At 40.4% G+C, this 21,832-nt stretch overlaps 1 protein-coding gene across 2 annotated transcripts in view; it reads right to left on the bottom strand.

The window, feature by feature from the left end:
- LOC117517590 (coiled-coil alpha-helical rod protein 1-like) overlaps nucleotides 1-21,577 on the bottom strand; it is a 46,185-nt gene extending 24,608 nt beyond the window's left edge. Inside the window, exons 1-8 of one of the 2 annotated variants that reach the window (XR_004562761.1) lie at nucleotides 21,368-21,577; nucleotides 9,277-9,553; nucleotides 9,033-9,200; nucleotides 7,205-7,322; nucleotides 2,078-2,272; nucleotides 1,605-1,768; nucleotides 535-649; nucleotides 225-335 (exon numbers count right to left, since the gene is read on the bottom strand). Coding sequence is in view for 1 of the 2 variants with exons in the window: in XM_034178682.1 (XP_034034573.1) it covers nucleotides 225-335; nucleotides 535-649; nucleotides 1,605-1,768; nucleotides 2,078-2,272; nucleotides 7,205-7,322; nucleotides 9,033-9,200; nucleotides 9,277-9,553; nucleotides 21,368-21,437 (1,218 nt within the window). In the remaining variant the exon portion in view is untranslated. The remainder of the gene's footprint in view (nucleotides 1-224; nucleotides 336-534; nucleotides 650-1,604; nucleotides 1,769-2,077; nucleotides 2,273-7,204; nucleotides 7,323-9,032; nucleotides 9,201-9,276; nucleotides 9,554-21,367) is intronic. The other variant, XM_034178682.1, reaches the window with a different exon arrangement.
- Between the last annotated feature and the right edge of the window lie 255 nt (nucleotides 21,578-21,832).

The raw sequence follows: 21,832 nt of genomic DNA, 5'->3' as shown, positions 1-21,832 counted from the left end.
CACAAGTTTTAGGCACCCTCTAATTCGACAGAAATGTGGTTTGAAGTTTTGTTTGTCACTTAAAAATGAGGACCACTGTTGCCAGTGCTTATGCCCATTATTTCTTGACATTTTAAAGACTAAACTAGGAGCTGAAAAAATTATCAACTAATAATCATCTGATTAATGTGTGAATATAATCATTATCTGCAATGCTGGAGTACAGTAAACCCACAAACACTCACCTTCTCCACCATTTTCTCTTCTTGGAGAGCAAGTATCTCATTCACAGAGTTAAGTCTTACGGTCAAGAGCTCTACAGTCCTCTGAAGAGCCTCTTTCTCTTTGTTTAGATGCTACAGAATTCATGAGATTACAGCACACACAAAAAATTAGGCACAAATAATGTAATGAAACCCATGCTTATGAAGCTAATGTACAATATGCATTACAATCCTTTCTTAATCTACTAAAAATTAAGAGATGACATTTAATTTCCTATGCAATTACTTCACAGTAGTTGATTGTAATCAATGGTGTTTATAGTGTCTCCACCTCAACCATTCCATTTAATCGTTCCTTCTCTCCCTTCTCTGAGGCAAACTGGCCAATGTAATTTCTGAGGCTGTGCAGTGTTGCACATTGTGTCTCAAACGCTTGTCCCATTTGGCTGAAAAATACACACCATGCAAAAGTTAGTGAATTACACAGCAATGCACGTTACAAGTGTACTTCATAATAAAGAAAACAAAGGCTGTATGCAAATATGTCAAAGAACATCTCAAATATTCACACTGATATTCACAGGGATACACGGCATTCCTGTACTGGTATGCAGGGACGAAACAATACACTCAGTTCACAATATGATTTATTACAGGATATAGAGTTCATGGATCACTAGACTCATACTGTAACCTTTCAACTCAATGACAAATCTGTTGTCAATACTATATGTATTTAAAGTCCTCCAGTTTACAAACAACACTTGCATCCCCTGCCCCCTTTTTAAATTAGTTTAATATTCTTTTGTAAAAAAAACATTATGCAAAAATATCTAGACAGGTTGGTGCCACAGACCGAACAGCCCCCCCCCAAAAAATTGGTCTGCCCTGCCTCCACTGCGCATACGTCATTTTGGACCATAGCCGCTCGTCTGAGACAGACTCTCTTCACCCAAAGCGATCAAATGGATTAATGGAATTATTAACCATCACATGACAAGGTAAAACCTCTTAAATCATTCTAAAGTCAGTTTTAAGCAGAAATTAGGCGATAATCGGTGATGCTTTGAAATGACGGAGGCGCAATGAACGCAACAGCTAGCAGCTTGTGTAGATGTGGTGCTATGATTGCTTCCTCCGTCTTTTATGATGAAATGATGCTGAATTTATATGTAAATGATTGTTGTACAAAAGTCTGAAATATCTGTCGCTGAGATAGATGATGACTGGAGTGCAGTCTTAAGCAGAGAGGTGATAATCTGTGAACCGCGGCTAATGACGCACGCACAGTGAAGGCAGGGCGGACCAATTTTTAGGGGTGACCGTTCGGTTGGCAACACTGGTATAAATAACGCTACAAAATTTTCAGTCAACTGTTATTTTCAAGAATAAATGTGGCACCTTAACTGTTCCGTCAGCCCGTCTCTCTCAGTACATGTCTCTGTCAGACTGGTCTTCAGCTGCAGCACCTCTGAGACCGCTGACTGAACTTTATCTTCTAGTTCGCTCTGAGCTTGACTTGCTGCAGTCAGCTTTGAGGAGTAGGACGTGGTCAAGTGTTGCAGCTGAGAGGGAAGCATGACAAATAACGGAAAATTTAGGACAGGTATAAATACCAGTGTAATAACTTATTGATCCCCATGGAAGACTTTTCTTTTCACTGGCTGTGTCTGAAGGAAGGTCAATGTGAAGGATCATTTACAGCACTGGGAGCAGCAAGCATGATGGCCTGCTCTTTTTGGCAATTTAACGAGATGAAATTCTCCAAAATGAATGCAAGGACTTTGATGTGAAGCAAGGTCAGCCAAAATACTACACCACGTTAGGCTGATAATGTAGAAGAAGCTTAGATTGATTTCCATTTTACCACACACCTCCATCTCGTGCTTCATCTGCAATTCTTTCAGTTGTTCTGAGAGTGTAACAGTCTGCTGACTGGCCTCCTGTTCAGCCTGCAGCCTGCCAACCCCAGACTTCAGAGCAAGCTCCTGAGCCTCCTTCCTGCTCCTCTCCACTTCCCTCTTCAGCCTTGTAACTTCCTCAAAAGATTGCCTCTGTAATCTTTCAAGCTGCAATGAAGAGATGTGTTTAAATCAGAATCAAATGTTGTAGCACACAGTAGAATGTTGTTCCTAGCTCATGCTACCTGTCATGAAACTGAACAAAATTAAATATCTCATTATGTAGGCTGCAAAACTACATTAAAAGCATCAGACTACATGCTAGGATGACAGTTTCTCATTTTCCTCAAAATGCCACTACCTCACAGGTGATCTGAAGTACCATTAATTTTTAAGTCCTGTACAGGTCCTGAGGCCCAGTGATTATCTCTGGATACCTCCACGAAGCAGATGAGACTATGGTTGTGTCTCAAGTCAGTAGCTGCACGCTTCTCAGGCTATAATCATTGGGCATTTACACTCAACAAAAATATAAACGCAACACTTTTGGTTTTGCTCCCATTTTGTATGAGATGAACTCAAAGATCTAAAACTTTTTTCCACATACACAATATGCATTTTATTGATGGCATTTTGAATGCACAGAGATACCGTGATGAGATCCTGAGGCCCATTGTTGTGCCATACATCCAAGAACATCACCTCATGTTGCAGCAGGATAATGCACGGCCCCATGTTGCAAGGATCTGTACACAATTCTTGGAAGCTGAAAATGTCCCAGTTCTTGCATGGCCCGCATACTCACCGGACATGTTACCCATTGAGCATGTTTGGGATGCTCTGGACCGGCGTATACGACAGCGTGTACCAGTTCCTGCCAATATCCAGCAACTTCGCACAGCCATTGAAGAGGAGTGGACCAACATTTCACAGGCCACAATTGACAACCTGATCAACTCTATGCGAAGGAGATGTGTTGCACTGCATGAGGCAAATGGTGGTCACACCAGATACTGACTGGTATCCCCCCCCAATAAAACAAAACTGCACCTTTCAGAGTGGCCTTTTATTGTGGACAGTCTAAGGCACACCTGTGCACTAATCATGGTGTCTAATCAGCATCTTGATATGGCACACCTGTGAGGTGGGATGGATTATCTCAGCAAAGGAGAAGTGCTCACTATCACAGATTTAGACTGGTTTGTGAACAATATTTGAGGGAAATGGTGATATTGTGTATGTGGAAAAAGTTTTAGATCTTTGAGTTCATCTTTGAGTTCATCTCATACAAATTGTGTGTTCTCCACATGGTGAGTTACCCACTAGATTTGGCCAAGTACCTCAAGTGGATTTTGGCTCCTCTAGTACTGGAGACCCACTAGATTTGGCCAAGTACCTCAAGTGGATTTTGGCTCCTCTAGTGGGTAACTCAGACCACCATTTAGAGAACACACAAGATTGTGTGAACAAGATCAAGGACCTACAGCTGGAGGCAGATGAAACTATGGTGTCATTTGATGTGACATCGTTGTTCACCTGCATCCCCACTGCTGAGGCCGTCTCAGCTGTGAGGCAGAGACTGCTGGAGGATGTGTCTCTACTTGAAAGGACCAAACTCACACCAGACCACATCTGCCAACTCTTGGAGATCTGCCTCAACACCACGTATTTCCTGTTTAGGGGGAATTACTACAGACAGATTCATGGTTGTGCGATGGGGTCTCCGGTATCCCCCATTGTGGCCAATCTGTACATGGAGCAAGTGGAGAAGACAGCCTTGACATCTTTCACGGGCATCTCTCCCAATCACTGGTTCAGATATGTTGATGACACATGGGTTAAAATCAAGCAACAGCAAGTTGAGGACTTTACAGAACACATCAACTCGGTGGACGCCAATATCAAGTTCACACGTGAGGATGCCAGAAACAACCATTTAGCCTTCTTGGACTGTGATGTTATGATTGGGGAGAATAGGCAGCTCCAGACAGGGGTTTACAGAAAACCAACTCACACTGACCAATATCTGCTCTTTGGCTCAAACCACCCCCTTGAACACAAGCTCGGGGTGATCAGGACGCTTCAACACAGAGTCCTACAGGTGCCCACAACTGCAGAGGGAAGGGCTAAAGAACAACAACGTGTCCGGAAAGCCCTCACAGTATGTGGGTACCCACGATGGTCCCTGGACAAAGTGCAGAAGTCCCAGAGAACAAAGAGACCAGATAGACAGGAGACGGAGACAAGAAGAAGAGGAGTGTCTCTCCCTTATTTAGCAGGAGTAGGGGAAAAACTACAGAGGATCCTCAGACAGCACAAAATCCCAGTTTACTTTAAACCGGTTAACACCTTGAGACAGAAATTAGTTCACCCTAAGGACATGATCCCTAGTTTCAAACAGAGCAATGTAGTGTATTCTATGAGATGTCAGGAAAACTGTAACGAACACTACATAGGTGAAACGAAGCAACCTTTACACAAAAGGCTATACCAGCACCGCAGAGAGGGCGCCAGTGGACCTCAGTCTGCGGTTCATCTCCACTTTAAAGACAGTAACCACACGTTTGAGGACAAGGAAGTTAAAATATTAGCCAGAGAGAAGAAATGGTTTGAGAGAGGGGTCAAGGAGGCATTCTTTGTGAAACGTTTGAAACCCAGCCTTAACCGGAGAGGGGGTCTGAGACACACTTTATCCTCTGTTTACAATGGGGTACTCAGGTCAAAGGAGTTTCAGTCTTTTGTTCATGGTAATGAGTCATTCACGTCATCAAGGGAGCCATCAGAAAGGCATCCATCCCATCATTAGAGGGACAGCTGTCCTGTCATTAGGTGTGCTAACTAGAGCACAATAGTTGCTAATTAGAGCTATTGTTTAGTCACTAGCCTATAGCAGTCTGCCTCTCAGTAGGAGGGGTCTGGTTAGGTTTAAAACTCCAGCTTTTATTGGCTTCTGTTTTATTCTTCTCTACAAGAGTCAAATAGAAATCAGACTTCCAGAGCAAGAATTTTAGCTGAGGAAGCTTCTGCGATTTGAAGCGAAACGTCCTCACGTCAAGCAACCCAGTCCAGTCGAAGATTCAAGCTTCTCTACTATGGAAACCACCTGCACAACTGAGAGCCTACACAGACACATCACAGATTTAGACTGGTTTGTGAACAATATTTGAGGGAAATGGTGATATTGTGTATGTGGAAAAAGTTTTAGATCTTTGAGTTCATCTCATACAAAATGGGAGCAAAACCAAAAGTGTTGCGTTTATATTTTTGTTGAGTGTACATAATAAATGTCACAACTAGGCTGTCACCTTACAAAGGCTGCTTGTAAAGTGGCCGACATGTGGAGCCTTCTGTCCCCCTCAAATGAGTGACACAGCAGGTGTATCCCTCAAACAATCCCATGACATGCTGCAATTTTCTCCCCCAAAATGGTTGACAAATTTAAAAAAAAAAAAAGACAAAAGCACACTTTTAGGGTCCATATGTACAATTGTAAATAAGTTGTATTTATAAGTAAAGGATAAATTAGTGCTGAAAAATTATTACTAAACTACAGTTTACGTCCACTATGCTATCTTGCCACATACAGCTGTAAAGGTTACCAGGTGACAGGAGGTGGAGGCAGGAAACACTAATGATGCAATAGCAAAATGCCCAGTGGGCTCATTTCAACACACACTGTTCCACCCTCCAAGGTTTCTGAAGGGCTAAAGCCTGAAGAGTTTCATGGACACAGCACTTAGAAGGGAGCAGCTGCTGAATTGGGTCACAGAATATGACTCTCCTTGAACAAGACACCAGTCCATCACAGGTTAGTTCCCCAGCCAAGGCTGATACCCATATATAGCTGGATGGAATGGGACAATGCAGATGAAATTATTTCCAAGGACACAGACCGGTAGCATGACTGGGATTGACGAAGGCAAAAGGTAAAACAAAAACAAAAAAAAATCATTGAATTATTTAAATTTCAAATAATAATTCCCCACCACCACCTGGAAAAACAAAGTTGATTGACTGGCCACTTGAGGCTGGCTCCAAAACAGAGCACATTCCCACAGAAGCTGGACCCTGCTGGAATGGCATGTGAGTTCAGAAAGTAGATGACATTCATTGTTCCATTTTTGCAGCATTCATCCTTGACCCAAAATACATAAGCATACCAAACAGCAAAGGCCAGCTGTCCACAGTTTCTCTGTGATCAAAGTTGCATGCACAGCTGCTGTACACAAGTGCTTTTAATTTGAGAAACAAAGACAGCGGCAGAAGATATTAAAAACACTACACATTTCACTCATGGTAATAACATGAAACTTAAGTCACTCATGGTACAGCAACATGAGACTTAACTAAACTGACAAAACCAATTGAGATACTAACACACAATAAATCAATAACACTAACAACACTGTTAAACTAACATGAACCACAATGATAACATTCAAAACCTGAAAACCCTGAACTCCCATGGTATATTGTAGCATGATGTAAATTATTTACTGGTTAGTTATGTTTGCTCATTTCTCCAAAAATATTTGTCCTATCAACTTTCCATTTTCGCAGCCTTCACCTTTGACCCAAAATACACAAGCATACCAAACAGCAAATGACAGCGCTCCCCGGTTTTTGTGTGATCAAAGCCATACACACGCATGCACTCACGCACATACAGAGACCATTTGGATATAATATAGACAAAAAGTGAACAAAGAAGTTATAAGTGATGAAGAGGACCATTCTCCGAGTGAATTTTATTACACTTATAAGTTTGAACTGGAGGAATTAACAGCAAACGAGCTCGAAGTGGATATGCAAAATGAACACCAACAAGACGAAAGCACAGCTCCGAACAGCCATATAAATAAACAAATTATTAACCTCGCTTGCTCAGTTAATCATTCTTTATTATATAAAACAGGTTAGGTGAGAGAATGCATTGGTCCTACAAAACGACTACATGACATTCCACAAGATCAGCCTCAAACAGCCACTCAAAACTGTTGGCTCACTGGATCAATCACCCGTTATCATAAGTACATTTAAAAAACAGATTAATTGCCAATGGAACACAGAATGCATTGCAATCATATTAAACAGCATTACCTGTGAGTTTATTCTGCCATTCTGCACGGTGCACTGGCTAAGCTCTTCTTTGACTTGGCTGAGTTCAGTCTGAGTCTTACACAGTTCTTCGTGTATTAATGTAATTTCGTGACTCTGTCTGCCAAACAAGTTATGTCATGTTAAGCTGTTGCAAAAATATTCATCACAAATTTCAGCAAAGAAATTTCATGTAAAGAACAAGACGCTATTGCATTACTACAACCCCAATTCCAATGAAGTTGGGACGTTGTGTGAAATGTAAATAAAAACAGAATACAGTGATTTGCAAATCCTCTTCAACCTATATTCAATTGAATACACCACAAAGACAAGATGTTTAATGTTCAAACTGATAAATGTTTTTGTGCAAATATTTGCTAATTTTGAAATGGATGCCTGCAACACATTTCAAAAAACCTGGGACAGGGGCAACAAAAGACTGGGAAAATTGATGAATGCACAAATAACACCTGTTTGGAACATTCCACAGGTGAACAGGTTAATTGGAAACAGGTGAGTGTCATGATTGGGTATAAAAGAAGCATACCCAAAAGGCTCAGCCTTTCACAAACAAAGATGGGGCGAGGATCACCATATAGTGAGCAGCTGCGTGAAAAAAAAAAAAAAATAGACAGTTCAATGTTCAATTGCAAGGAATTTAGGGATTCCATCATCTACAGTCCATAATATAATCAGAAGATTCAGAGAATCTGGAGAACTTTCTACACGCAAGTGGCAAGGCCAAAAACCAACATTAAATGCCTGTGACCTTCGATCCCTCAGGCAGCACTGCATTAAAAACTGACATTACTGTGTCAAGGATCTTAGCGCGTGGGCTCAAGAACACTTCAGAAAACCATTGTCAGTTAACACAGTTCGTCACTACATCTACCAGTGCCAGTTAAAACTCTACCATGCAAAGCGAAAGCCATACATCAACAACATCCAGAAACGCCGCCGCCTTCTCTGGGCCCGAGCTCATTTGAAATGGACAGACGCAAAGTGGAAAAGTGTGCTGTGGTCTGATGAGTCCACATTTCAAATTTTTTTTGGAAATCATGGATGTAGTGTCCTCCGGACAAAAGAGGAAAAAGACCATCCAGATTGTTACCAGCACAAAGTTCAAAAGCCAGCATCTGTGATGGTATGGGGGCGTGTTAGTGCCCACGGCATGGGCAACTTAACACATCAGTGATGGCACCATCAATGCTGAAAGGTACATCCAGGTTTTGGAGCAACACATGCTGCCATCCAAGCAACATCTTTTTCAGGGATGTCCCTGCTTATTTCAGCAAGACAATGCCAAGCCACATTCTGCACGTGTTACAACAGCGTGGCTTCGTAGTAAAAGAGTGCGGGTACTAGAATGGCCTGCCTGCAGTCCAGACTAGTCGCCCATTGAAAACGTGTGGCGCACTATGAAGCACAAAATACAACAACAGAGACCCTGGACTGCTGAACAACTCAAGTCATAAATCAAGCAAGAATGGGAAAGAATTCCACTTACAACGCTTCAACAATTAGTGTCCTCGGTTCACAAAACGCTTGAGTGTTGTTAGAAGGAAAGGTGATGTAACACAGTGGTAAACATAACACTGTCCCAGCTTTTTTGAGATGTGTTGCAGGCATCCATTTCAAAATAAGTAAATATTTGCACAAAAACGATAAAGTTTAACAGTTTGAACATTAAATATCTCGTCTCTGTGGTGTATTCAATTGAATATAGGTTGAAGAGGATTTGTAAATCATTGTATTCTGTTTTTATTTACATTTTACAGAACTTCCCAACTTCACTGGAATTGGGGTTGTACATTCCCATTCCTCTTACCTGTTTAGCATGCTGTCTTTTTCTCTTAGTGCCTCCCTCTGTCTTCCTGCTGCCTCTGTCAGACCCTCCACCTGTCCCTTCAACCTCTCAGCCTCAGCCTTGTGCTTCTCTGCTTCTAAATGCCACTCTGATTCCCGTCTGGACCACTGCTCCCTTTCCTCTGTTGCTCTGGATTTGAAGAAAATTAGCTATTCATGCACTTTATGTGTATGACAGTGAATATACACAACGGGGGCAAGGCTACCTTGTCCTGTCTGATGCATGTCCTGTTGTGCTGCCTACTTGTAGCATCATGAGCCGCTGATTTTCCTTCTGCAGTTCCAAGATTTGTTGTTGGGCCTGAGTGACGGCGAGCCATGGATTAGCTGTGCTGATATGGCTTGAAGCCACTGTTTTTACACCTGGGTTTATCCAGGGGATGGGTGGCGGTGTCCTTGAGATCTGAATGCCTCTGGGTGCTCCAACAGACTTGGCATGAGATGCAAAATGTGATGGAGGTACCAGGTCCTCCTGAGTATTTCCTTAATAAATAAATAAATAAACTAATTAATTAAATGCACATTCAATAGTCTTGTTTTTTAGTCTCTCATCCATGTCAACAATTAAAAAAAACAAAAAAAAAAAAACTAGAAGCACTCAGAGAGTGCAAACTCCGCCAAGGCCATGGGGTCACTGACGCCATAACATCTACACGCCATGGAATCATTGAACCTAAAGAAGTCTAACAATGATGTTTGCTCAGTAGTAAAAAAAAGTTTAATCTGCTGTGACTGGATAACATGTATCCTTAGTGCTTGGCATCACAGTTTAATGCAACTTGCACCTTTCCCAGAAGCTACTGTCATCTGAGCACTGATATTGATATTGCATGTGCTTATAGACAAAAACAAATAAGAGACAAAATTCAATTTATTATTCAACTAAACTGCAAATATATGAATTTTTTAACATTTATGAAACACTTCTCTAAACAAGGCCATAGGGTCACTTTCTCTAAAATTGTATATAATAATAATTAGATTATTAATATATAAACAAAAATAAATGTAAGAAATATTACAATTTGAAAACAAATGCACCCGAACGTGATGACAGCTGCAACTGCTTAATGCTAACTTTTAACATTGAAAATGCCATAGACATGCTAATGCGATAGCATCAGGATCCGGATCGTGATCCGGATGACCACTAAAATTTAATCACTTGTTCCTCTTGTCATTTCCAACCACTCCACAAAATTTCATCAAAATCTCTTCAAAACCTTTTGAGTTATCCTGCTGACAGACAGACAAACAAACAAACAAATGCGACCAAAAACATAACCTCCTTGGCGGAGGTAAAAACAAACTATTAAAAAAAGACACCACAGGCAACTCAATATCTTAATCTTTGCATCTTTAGAGACTATGCAAGAGCTACCAAGCAGAATGTCCTACCAACATAATGATTTGTTTGGGCTAACACTATGGTCACATTTCCAGGTAAAGTGACCTGAATTATTAAAATTGCTGGAATTCCAGTAATTGCTTACTTTTTAACTCGGTCAAGACCGAAATGATAGTTCTTGGTCCAGATAGATAGACATGGGCATCAGCTTGACCACCTAACGCTTAACCTAGGCTCGTGAACCATGAACATCACAGTGACAAAATGAGGAACCCTGGGGTGATTTTTGATCCCACTTTGTCCTTTGACCTACACATTAGAGACATAAGGAGGACTGTTTTCTTCCACCTGCAAAATATAGCGAAGATTCGTCCCATCCTGTCTATGGCTGATGCAAAACCCTGATTTGTGCATTTGTCTCTTCTAGACTGGACTACTGTAATGTTCTATTTTCTGGTTTACTGCAGTCCAGCATTAGGGGTCTCCAATTGCTTCAAAATGCTCTTACCAGACTCTTGACAGGAAGTAGAGAGTTTGACCACATTACACCCATTTTGGCATCTCTTCACTGGTTTCCTGTCTCTGAGGCTGGATTTTGTTGTTTGTTTTATTCATTTTTTTTTTAATTAGTTTATTATTATTATTATTATTATTATTGTTAGTGTGAATCGTAGATTACTCTTTCGTTAATTTACCAGTAAATCATAACAAAAGGTCTACTAAAATCTTTCAAACTTGCATTGTGAACTAATGAAAAACCAGTCTGGTCAATAACACATCAGTTGAGGTGGCTCGGGCATCTTTTCCGGATGCCCCCTGGACGCCTCACTGGAGAGGTGTTCTGGGCACGTCCCATTGGGGGGAGGCCCCGGGGAAGACCCAGGACACGCTGGAGGGACTACATCTCTCGGCTGGATTGGGAACGCCTTGGGGTTCCCCCGGAGGAGCTGGGGGAGGTGTGTGTGGATCGGGAGGTCGGGGCGGCTTTGCTTGAGCTGCTGCCCCCGCGACCCGACTCCGGATAAAGCGGAAGAAAATGGATGGATATATGTGGTTGGGATAACTGCAGCCCCTACGAAGGTGATTCACAGAACAAGAAGGCATCCAAATATGGATTTCTGCTACATATGGTATGTTAGTCTGTAATGAGTCATTTCACACTACATTTTGTTTATAGCAGGGGAGTGTCTACAAAAATAGAATTATACAGTTGTACAGCTTCACAGTGACACAGAGAGGGCTTTTCTCAGAAAGCAGACATAAAATATCAGATGCAGTCAGTTTACCAGAAGGCACATGGCAGAATTGAGCCTAGTCATTTTCTTGTATGAAAATCTTTCTCTGTTCTGCTCCACCATGAAGTTGGTGATTCAACAAACAAACCTTGCATGTTGCAGTTTTTGCAAGTACAGTCACAAAGGCCTATAAGTCTTGTTGTCATAGATGACTTGCAGGCTGCTCATATGGCCAAATCATGTAACAGCACATGCTTTAACCAGAGCTTTTGAAAGTGACTTGGTCAACTAAAAATATAACATTGTGTTTTCACTATGATAAGGAGCACAGGAAAGATTTCACATTTTTCCTGGAGCTCTGCTGAGCTTCAACTCTGTAAACAGAGAGCATCCTCTGATGAGAAATCATATATAGATTATAGATTATGTAGGTTATCACCGTAGGTTTTAAAGATAACTGATAAAAAGACATTTAAAAAATGACATTAGCAAATGCTTCTGTCAACACCAGGAAGCAATTAATTACGAAACAGTTATCCCACTGTTTGTACAGTCTTTTTTGGTAGTACATGTGCGCACAAACGCCGACCAGGTTGCGTGTGCGGGGGGGGGGGGGGGGGGGGGGAGACAAGGACTAACGAGACATGATTTGATTGAGCTAACTGACGGTGCTAATTCTTGTAACACACACGCACGCAAAATCCACTCCACTATAAACTGTCTGGATGCATGAAGAACTGTTCAGATGAAACGCTGACGTGATTATTGGCTAGACTGAGGAACTACACAAAATGTTTTTTTTTTCCTTTTTTTTTAATGGAAGTCTGACGTCAGTGCACAGCATCACTGGACTACATGTCACAATTTGGACTTCAGCAGCAGTGAAACACCAAAATGTAAGTCCCTTTTCTGTTGTTTGTAAATGAATAAAGTACACTCAACAAAAATATAAACGCAACACTTTGGGTTTTGCTCCTATTTTGTATGAGATGAACTCAAAGATCTAAAACTTTTTCCACATACACAATATCACCATTTCCCTCAAATATTGTTCACAAACCAGTCTAAATCTGTGATAGTGAGCACTTCTCCTTTGCTGAGATAATCCATCCCACCTCACAGGTGTGCCATATCAAGATGCTGATTAGACACCAGTGCCTTAGACTGCCCACAATAAAAGGCCACTCTGAAAGGTGCAGTTTTATCACACAGCACAATGCCACAGATGTCGCAAGATTTGAGGGAGCATGCAATTGGCATGCTGACAGCAGGAATGTCAACCAGAGCTGTTGCTCGTGTATTGAATGTTCATTTCTCTACCATAAGCCGTCTCCAAAGGCGTTTCAGAGAATTTGGCAGTACATCCAACCAGCCTCACAACCGCAGACCACGTGTAACCACACCAGCCCAGGACCTCCACATCCAGCATGTTCACCTCCAAGATCGTCTGAGACAAGCCACTCAGACAGCTGCTGAAACAATCGGTTTGCATAACCAAAGAATTTCCACACAAACTGTCAGAAACCGTCTCAGGGAAGCTCATCTGCATGCTCGTCGTCCTCATCGGGTTCTCGACCTGACTCGTCGCCGTAACCGACTTGAGTGGGCAAATGCTCACATTCGCTGGCGTTTGGCACGTTGGAGAGGTGTTCTCTTCACGGATGAATCCCGGTTCACACTGTCTAGGGCAGATGGCAGACAGCGTGTGTGGCGTCGTGTGGGTGAGCGGTTTTCTGATGTCAATGTTGTGGATCGAGTGGCCCATGGTGGCGGTGGGGTTATGGTATGGGCAGGCGTCTGTTATGGATGAAGAACACAGGTGCATTTTATTGATGGTATTTTGAATGCACAGAGATACCGTGACGAGATCCTGAGGCCCATTGTTGTGCCATACATCCAAGAACATCACCTCATGTTGCAGCAGGATAATGCACGGCCCCATGTTGCAAGGATCTGTACACAATTCTTGGAAGCTGAAAATGTCCCAGTTCTTGCATGGCCAGCATACTCACCGGACATGTCACCCATTGAGCATGTTTGGGATGCTCTGGACCGGCGTATACGACAGCGTGTACCAGTTCCTGCCAATATCCAGCAACTTCGCACAGCCATTGAAGAGGAGTGGACCAACATTCCACAGGCCACAATTGACAACCTGATCAACTCTATGCGAAGGAGATGTGTTGCACTGCATGAGGCAAATGGTGGTCACACCAGATACTGACTGGTATCCCCCCCCCCCCCCAATAAAACAAAACTGCACCTTTCAGAGTGGCCTTTTATTGTGGACAGTCTAAGGCACACCTGTGCACTAATCATGGTGTCTAATCAGCATCTTGATATGGCACACCTGTGAGGTGGGATGGATTATCTCAGCAAAGGAGACATGCTCACTATCACAGATTTAGACTGGTTTGTGAACAATATTTGAGGGAAATGGTGATATTGTGTATGTGGAAAAAGTTTTAGATCTTTGAGTTCATCTCATACAAAATGGGAGCAAAACCAAAAGTGTTGCGTTTATATTTTTGTTGAGTGTATCAAATGACAAGGATCTATTTTAGCCGTTATATAAAACAAATAATAAATGTTTTTACATTCTTTCAATGGAACAAATATTTCATGAGGTGAAAGCTGGAGCATGCCATTCAACGAGGTGAAGCCAAGTTGAATGGTATGTTCCAGCTTTCACCTCATGAAATACTCGTGCCACTGAACTCATAAACATTCATTATTTGTATAATGATGAATTCCAAGACATACTACTCAGTGATTTCAAAATGTTCACGTACACATTTCCAGCCTAGTCAAACGGAAACTGGCTGTAAGTGATGATTTAAAAAAAATCCTCAGCTTTAGTTTGTCCAGTTATTTATGGGCTTGGAAAATTAAGTAACTGCATAAAAACAGCTGTATTCTCTTAATTGTTAATGTGATTAAAAAAATAAACTCTTGTATTAAAGCTATCAGTCTGCACTACAAATACATCTTGGCATTTCAATTTTATTGTGGTAGATGTAAATTTTACAAAATGTTTGTCACGCTGTAAGTACTTAGAGTAAGTATGGACCTGACTGCACAGGCAGAAACTCCAATGCGGCACTTCAAAAATGTGTAACACTAGCTAAGTTACCCATTTTATGCACGGGTAACAGAGAAGAATTTTAGCCATGTCATTGTTTATATAACGACTGAGTGGATCCTTGTCATTTGATTGGTGGTTTGTATGTCACTTGACATGGATTATTCATCCCATTTGTGTTGCACTGCATTTAGAGTGCAAATTTGGTTCCATACAATGGAACCATTGCACTCTGCACAAACATACCCACACACAAAACAAATCCACTGCGCTGTCTGGAGGCTGTTAGCAGGAAGTTAGAATGAAAAGCTGAACTAATTTCTGATGTGATTTTTTTTTTAACGCAGCACTGAGGATGTACATAGTCTTTTGTTGTAGTAGTACATGTGCGCACAAGCGCCGATCCAGTTGATGACACAAGCGAGACGACGATTTGATTGAGCTAACTGACTGACTACTAATTTTTGTAACACACATACAGTAATTATATATATATATATATATATATATATATATATATATATATATATATATATATATATATATATATATATATATATATATATATATATATATATATATATATATATATATATATATATATATATATATATATATACACATACACACACACACAAAATCCACTCCGCTGTAAGCCGTTTGGATGCATGAAAAGCTGTTCAAATGACAAGCTGGAAAGCTGATGTGATTTCTGGCTGGACTGAGGAACTACACAAAGTCTTTTTTTTTAATGGAAGTCCGAAGTCAAAGCAGTGCATCACTGGACTACACATCACAATTTGGACTTTAGCAGCAGTGGAACACTAAAATGTAAGTCCCTTTTCTGTTGTTTATAAATTAATAAAATATCAAATGACAAGGATCTATTTTAGCCATTATATAAAACAAATAATGAATGTTTTTACATTCTTTCAATGGAACAAATATTTAATTCGGTGAAAGCTGGAACATACCATTCAACGAGGCGAAATCTACCATTGAATTCATAAACATTCATTATTCGTATAATATTTCATGCCACTTTAGTTAAGGTATAGTAAGTTGCATTGCAATGTGTGTATGTTGTCATTAATTTTCATCTAGTGGTTTGTGATATTCATGAGACTCAAGTGAATGATGATGAAAGGTGATAGCATGAAAATTCAGTAAGGTATGTCTTATATAATACATTCCAATTCCAAGGTAGAACTCTACTAGTGTATACTAAGGTATATCTAAATATCTAAAAAAGAAGAGTAGAATAGAAGCGTAGAACAGAGTAGAGTAGAGCCACTTAGGTGTCTGGTCTTGAGATCCAGGGATGGTCACTAGTTCTGCAATATCAATATCACTGCAATGCTGTGGCATGCCATACAAAACAGGTACATTTTAACTGAAAAAATACGCGCTTCAACTGCCACATGGCACGCGCTGGCCCATTCAGATTGCAATTAAAGTGCATCCTAGCCAGCTGCTACTACATAGTAAGTAAAGTGGGATGCTTGTTACCTGACCTGAATACCACGTGAACTGCAAAAATAAGGGCTCCAGTGAGCGAATGATGATTTATAGACTGAACAAAAATATAAACGCAACACGTTTGTTTTTGCTCCCATTTTTCATGAGCTGAACTCAAAGATCTAAAACATTTTCTATATACACAAAAAGACCTATTTCTCTCAAATACTGTTCACAAATCTGTTAGTGAGCACTTCTCCTTTGCCGAGATAATCCATCCCACCTCACAGGTGTGGCATATCAAGATGCTGATTAGACAGCATAATTATTGATGACCAATTTCATATTTATTTACTTTAGGACTCAATAAAATGTTGACATAGAAAACCTGCAAAGCCTACTTTTGTACACAGAAAATTCACAAGAGGTATTGATAAGAGAACTGATAAAGAATCCTCTAGATAAGTGGAATCGATAGATAAAATATTATAAATACCCATCCCAAATGAAGAGGATGAAAAAAGTGGACTAATTTCTGACACGATTTTTCACTGGAGTGAGAAAAGCAGGCGGCAGTCCGTACACAAACAGCGCACGGCATCAAGGATCTACATCATTAGAATTGTTTTTTGCAAGTTCACAATTTTGGAGTCCTATTTAAAGTTTGTGTTGGACTCTTGACGTCAACGCCAGTGCCAAACACCAAAATGTAGTCCCTTTTCTGCTGATTATAATAAAATATCAAATGGCAATGATCCATGTTCACCGTTACATAAAACATATAATGTTTTTTCATTCTTTCAATGGAACAAATATTTCATTTGGTGTAAGATGGAACGTACCAATCAACAAGGCGAAGCAGAGTTGAACAGTACGTTCCATCTTATGTTCACCGTTACATAAAACATATAATGTTTTTTCATTCTTTCAATGGAACAAATATTTCATTTGGTGTAAGATGGAACGTACCAATCAACAAGGCGAAGCAGAGTTGAACAGTACGTTCAGTCTTTCATCTCATTATATATATCTTTCACCAAATAATATTTGTACATTATTTCCATACATATAAATGCATTGGGAACAATGCACATTCTATTCCAAATCAAATGTTTTAGATCTTTGAGTTCAGCTCATGAAAAATGGGAGCAAAAGTGTTGCATTTATATTTCTGTTCAGTGTTTAAGGCTGACCCCGTGTGTGTGTGTTCTCACACACACATATGCTTTCAACCTATAGGCCCCAGTGACCTCCCCCTTGGTGCCCTCAGTCACCATAGCAAATTTGGCAGAGGTGGAAAACTCCGGCTTCATAAAGTAAATGTCCAACCACATATTTGTTCCATCTTCCTAATAAAGCAGCTGATTGTAATTAGTTCAACTCTTCAAACAGGTGGATGAGATCATTATTGAGGTCACCTGTTTTAGGTGCACAGGTACAACCCCAATTCCAATGAAGTTGGGAAGTTGTGTAAAACGTAAATAAAAACAGAATACAATGATTTACAAATCCTCTTCAACCTATTTTCAATTGAATACACCACAAAGACAAGATATTGTTCAAATATATGTTCAAACTGATAAACTTTATTGTTTTTGTGTAAATATTTGCTCATTTTGAAATGGATGCCTGCAACACGTTTAAAAAAAAGCTGGGACAGTGGTATGTTTACCACTGTGTTACATCACCTTTCCTTCTAACAACACTCAATAAGCATTTGGGAAACTGAGGACACTAATTATTGAAGCTTTGTAGGTGGAATTCTTTCATATTCTTGCTTGATGTACGACTTCAGTTGTTCAACAGTCCAGGGTCTCCTTTGTTGTATTTTGCGCTACATAATGCGCCACACATTTTCAATGGGCCACAGGTCTGGACTGCAGGCAGGCCAGTCTAGTACCCGCACTCTTTTACTACGAAGCCTTGCTGTTGCAACACGTGTAGAATGTGGCTTGGCATTGTCTTGCTGAAATAAGCAGGGACGTCCCTGAAAAAGACGTTGCTTAGATGGCAGCATGTGTTCCTCCAAAACCTGGATGTACCTTTCAGCATTGATGGTACCATCACAGATGTGTTAAGTTGCCCATGCCATGGGCACTAACACGCCCCCATACCATCACAGATGCTGGCTTTTGAACTTTGTGCTGGTAACAATCTGGATGGTCTTCTTCCTCTTTTGTCCGGAGGACACGACACCCAGGATTTCCAAAAACAATTTGAAATGTGGACTCATCAGACCACAGCACACTTTTCCACTTTGTGTCTGTCCATTTCAAATGAGCTTGGGCCCAGAGAAGGCGGCGGCATTTCTGGATGTTGCTGATGTATGGCTTTCGCTTTGCATGGTAGAGTTTTAACTTGCACTTGTAGATGTTGTGACGAACTGTGCTGACAATGGTTTTCTGAAGTGTTCCTGAGCCCACGCGCTAAGATTCTTTACACAATGATGTTGGTTTTTAATGCAGTGCTGCCTGAGGGATCAAAGGTCACAGGCATTCAATGTTGGTTTTCAGCCTTGCAGCTTACGTGTAGAAAGTTCTCCAGATTCTCGGAATCTTCTGATTATATTATGGACTGTAGATGATGGAATCCCTAAATTCCTTGCAATTGAACGTTGAGAAACATTGTTCTTAAACTGTTGGACTATTTTTCACACAGTTGTTCACAAAGTGGTGATCCTCGCCCCATCGTTGCTTGTAAACAGCTGAGCCTTTTGGGGATGCTCTTTTTATACCCAATCATGACACTCACCTGTTTCCAATTAACCTGTTCACCTGTGGAATGTTCCAAACAGGTGTTATTTGAGCATTCATCAACTTTCCCAGTCTTTTGTTGCCCCTGTCCCAGGTTTTTTGAGACGCGTTGCAGGCATTCATTTCAAAAGGAGTAAATATTTGCACAAAAACAATAAAGTTTATCAGTTTGAACATTAAATATCTTGTCTTTGTGGTGTTTTCAGTTGAATATAGGTTGAACAGGATTTGCAAATCATTGTATTCTCTTTTTATTTACATTTCACACAACGTCCCAACTTCACTGGAATTGGGGTTGTAGAAGCAATACATGTTAGGGCTTTTACATTCTGAAGCTGGAGTTTTCCACCCCTGAAGTTGGTGTAGATTGCTTAATTACTGTGGCTGTGCATCACATTAACTTAATTGCTAACTATCAACTAGCATGGACCTTGGAGGGATTCGTCAAGAAGGAACATAATCAAGCGAATCGAGTCTTATCTTAAGTTAGGACAACAAAAGTTGTTTGTACTTACATTAGATGATGGCGACTGCTCTCCTTGTCCGCCCATGTCCATCCAGCTCATATCAGAAGTCAAAATGAGTCAAATGGCTGAGAAATCGAAACAAACGGCTGTGTAATGAATGGAACCACACTGCCATCTAGTGGATATCCAGTGTGCGTGAGTGTGTATTTGCGAATCAGTAGGCATTTGTTTGTGGATCTGTGTGGATTTCGCAAAAAGAATGTCTCAAAATTACGTCACAAAGGAAAGCGATGAATGTGTGTAACTGGTGATCCACAAATGCTGAAACAATTCACAAATACAATTTCCAGTTTTACAAATGTAATTTTTTTTTTTTTTTTTTTTACAAATTAAGTTTTATATTTGCAAATACAACATTATTTGCAAAGACCAATTTACAAGTTACAAATATGAAATTTGCATTTGTGGATATCTGAACACATTTGCAAATCAATGATTATTTGTAGATTCAGATTCAGAGATTCAAGCATTTATTGTCATTGCCACAAAGAACAACGAAATTACATCTGGAGCATCCACATGCGTAGTTAAAAAGAGCAACCAGTGCAATAAATAACCCCTAAATACCCCATGTAAACATTTATAACATCTGTACAGTGACATTTGACAGCAATATAAAAACAAGATATTGATAAAATGCATTAAAGAGTAAGAACAGACCAAATAAATAAATATAAAAATGGTGACACTGTGCAGCAATGTAGAAACCAGTTCAATACTATTAATTGGTGGCTATAATCCACGGAAGGAGGGACATAGGGGGAAGAGGGCAATTTCCAAATAAATAAATAAATAATAATAACAATGTGCAACAATGCAAAACCAGTTCAGTGCTACTACAATTGATTATGAACCTTCACCCTGTGTGCATTTACAAATACTAATGAGACAATTTTAACCCCATATCCTTGTGATCAGTAGAGGAATTAAAACATGCTCTGTCTGCAGTGTGCGCGCTTTTTCTGACTCACTCATTCCTGCAGGTTTGAAAGTAACGATCTCTCTAAAATACTTACTTACTTGGGTAGAAATGTCAGTGTGTTATGTTTTGCTGTTTAATTGCTGCACGCATTTATCTCTGATGTGAAAATCTGCCGGTTGTGGATCACTGAAGCAGCAGCCTCGTGTCAGTACATGTGAGCCATGTGTACTTTGGGGGTCATCTCAACATCACGAATGGGCATGAATGTGGGGGCTTTTACTTTGTAATTTGGGAGAAATCTCACCTCCACACTTCATTTTTTTGTTCGTAAAAAATGTATAACAGTGCCTTTCGAAACTAAGTAAATTCTCATTTAATAAGTATAATTTATATCATTTTGTGTTCAAAACAAGCAGGGGTGGTGGCCAAATGGTTAATGCGCTTGGTTTCAGTGCAGAAGGTTCTGTGTTCAAATCCCACCACTGCCACATTTCTCCATGTAATGTGGAGTTGCGTCAGGAAGGGCATCCGGCATAAAATCTGTGCCAATTCAACATGCAGATCCACACATAATGTGGCTTCACACTTTAAGTAGAAGGGCTACCCCATCCAGACTGTCCATCCAAATACCCAATACAACAATACCCAATAAAGGATATTCAGTTGCATTATTATAGCGGAACTTTCAAAAAAAGTGATCCAAGTGATCCAACTGACTACAAGTGATACTTGAGAAACAGATCAAAATGTACAATGCACCGCTGTAACTGTTCACATGTTGAGTCATGTTGAAAAATGTGTTTGTACATGTTCAACAAACACAGGGAGACCACACGAGATAGTTTGGTTTCTGCACCACTTTCTTTGTCGAAAAAACCTGTCAGTTTCACTCTCATATTGATGTTAGCTTAGCCATTGTTGTATAGCTTTATCCGAACATTGCTCGCTTTTAGAAACAGAAACATAACCTACTTTGAACCGGTGGTGCCGTGAAATCTGTTGGTACGATGAGCTTTTCTTTTCCCGAATGGCGCCTCTCCATTTAAACACTTTCAGTTTGAAAGTTTAGCGGAGGGTAAGAGGCTGCTACTTTAGCATTTATGATTCTCCCGCGGCGACGTCTTACGCCGTTGTCGTGGTTACGGGTTGTAACATATGTAGACGTCCGGGTTAGCCACTTAGCATTTTAGCGCCTCTCCTGTCAAAATAAAACTCTAACATAACAGAAGTCGGTCCCACCTACGAAATTTACATAAATATTATCGAGGAACAAACCTACCTACTGAAAACGGACGCTAACTTACGAGAAAGTGGACACCATAATTTCGTACGGGTTTATGATTTTCCCTCAGCATTGACTTTCAGGCTTCATTAGTCCTGTGTGTTCAGTCTAAAAACATTGACAATTTGAAAGTTACGAAGCCATAATGTTGAATT

Source organism: Thalassophryne amazonica, chromosome 9, assembly GCF_902500255.1.
Source record: "Thalassophryne amazonica chromosome 9, fThaAma1.1, whole genome shotgun sequence".
NCBI classification, from domain to species: Eukaryota; Metazoa; Chordata; class Actinopteri; order Batrachoidiformes; family Batrachoididae; genus Thalassophryne; species Thalassophryne amazonica.
The sequence above is the reverse complement of the archived record's forward strand: the minus strand, read 5'-3'. Positions and strand labels throughout refer to the sequence as shown.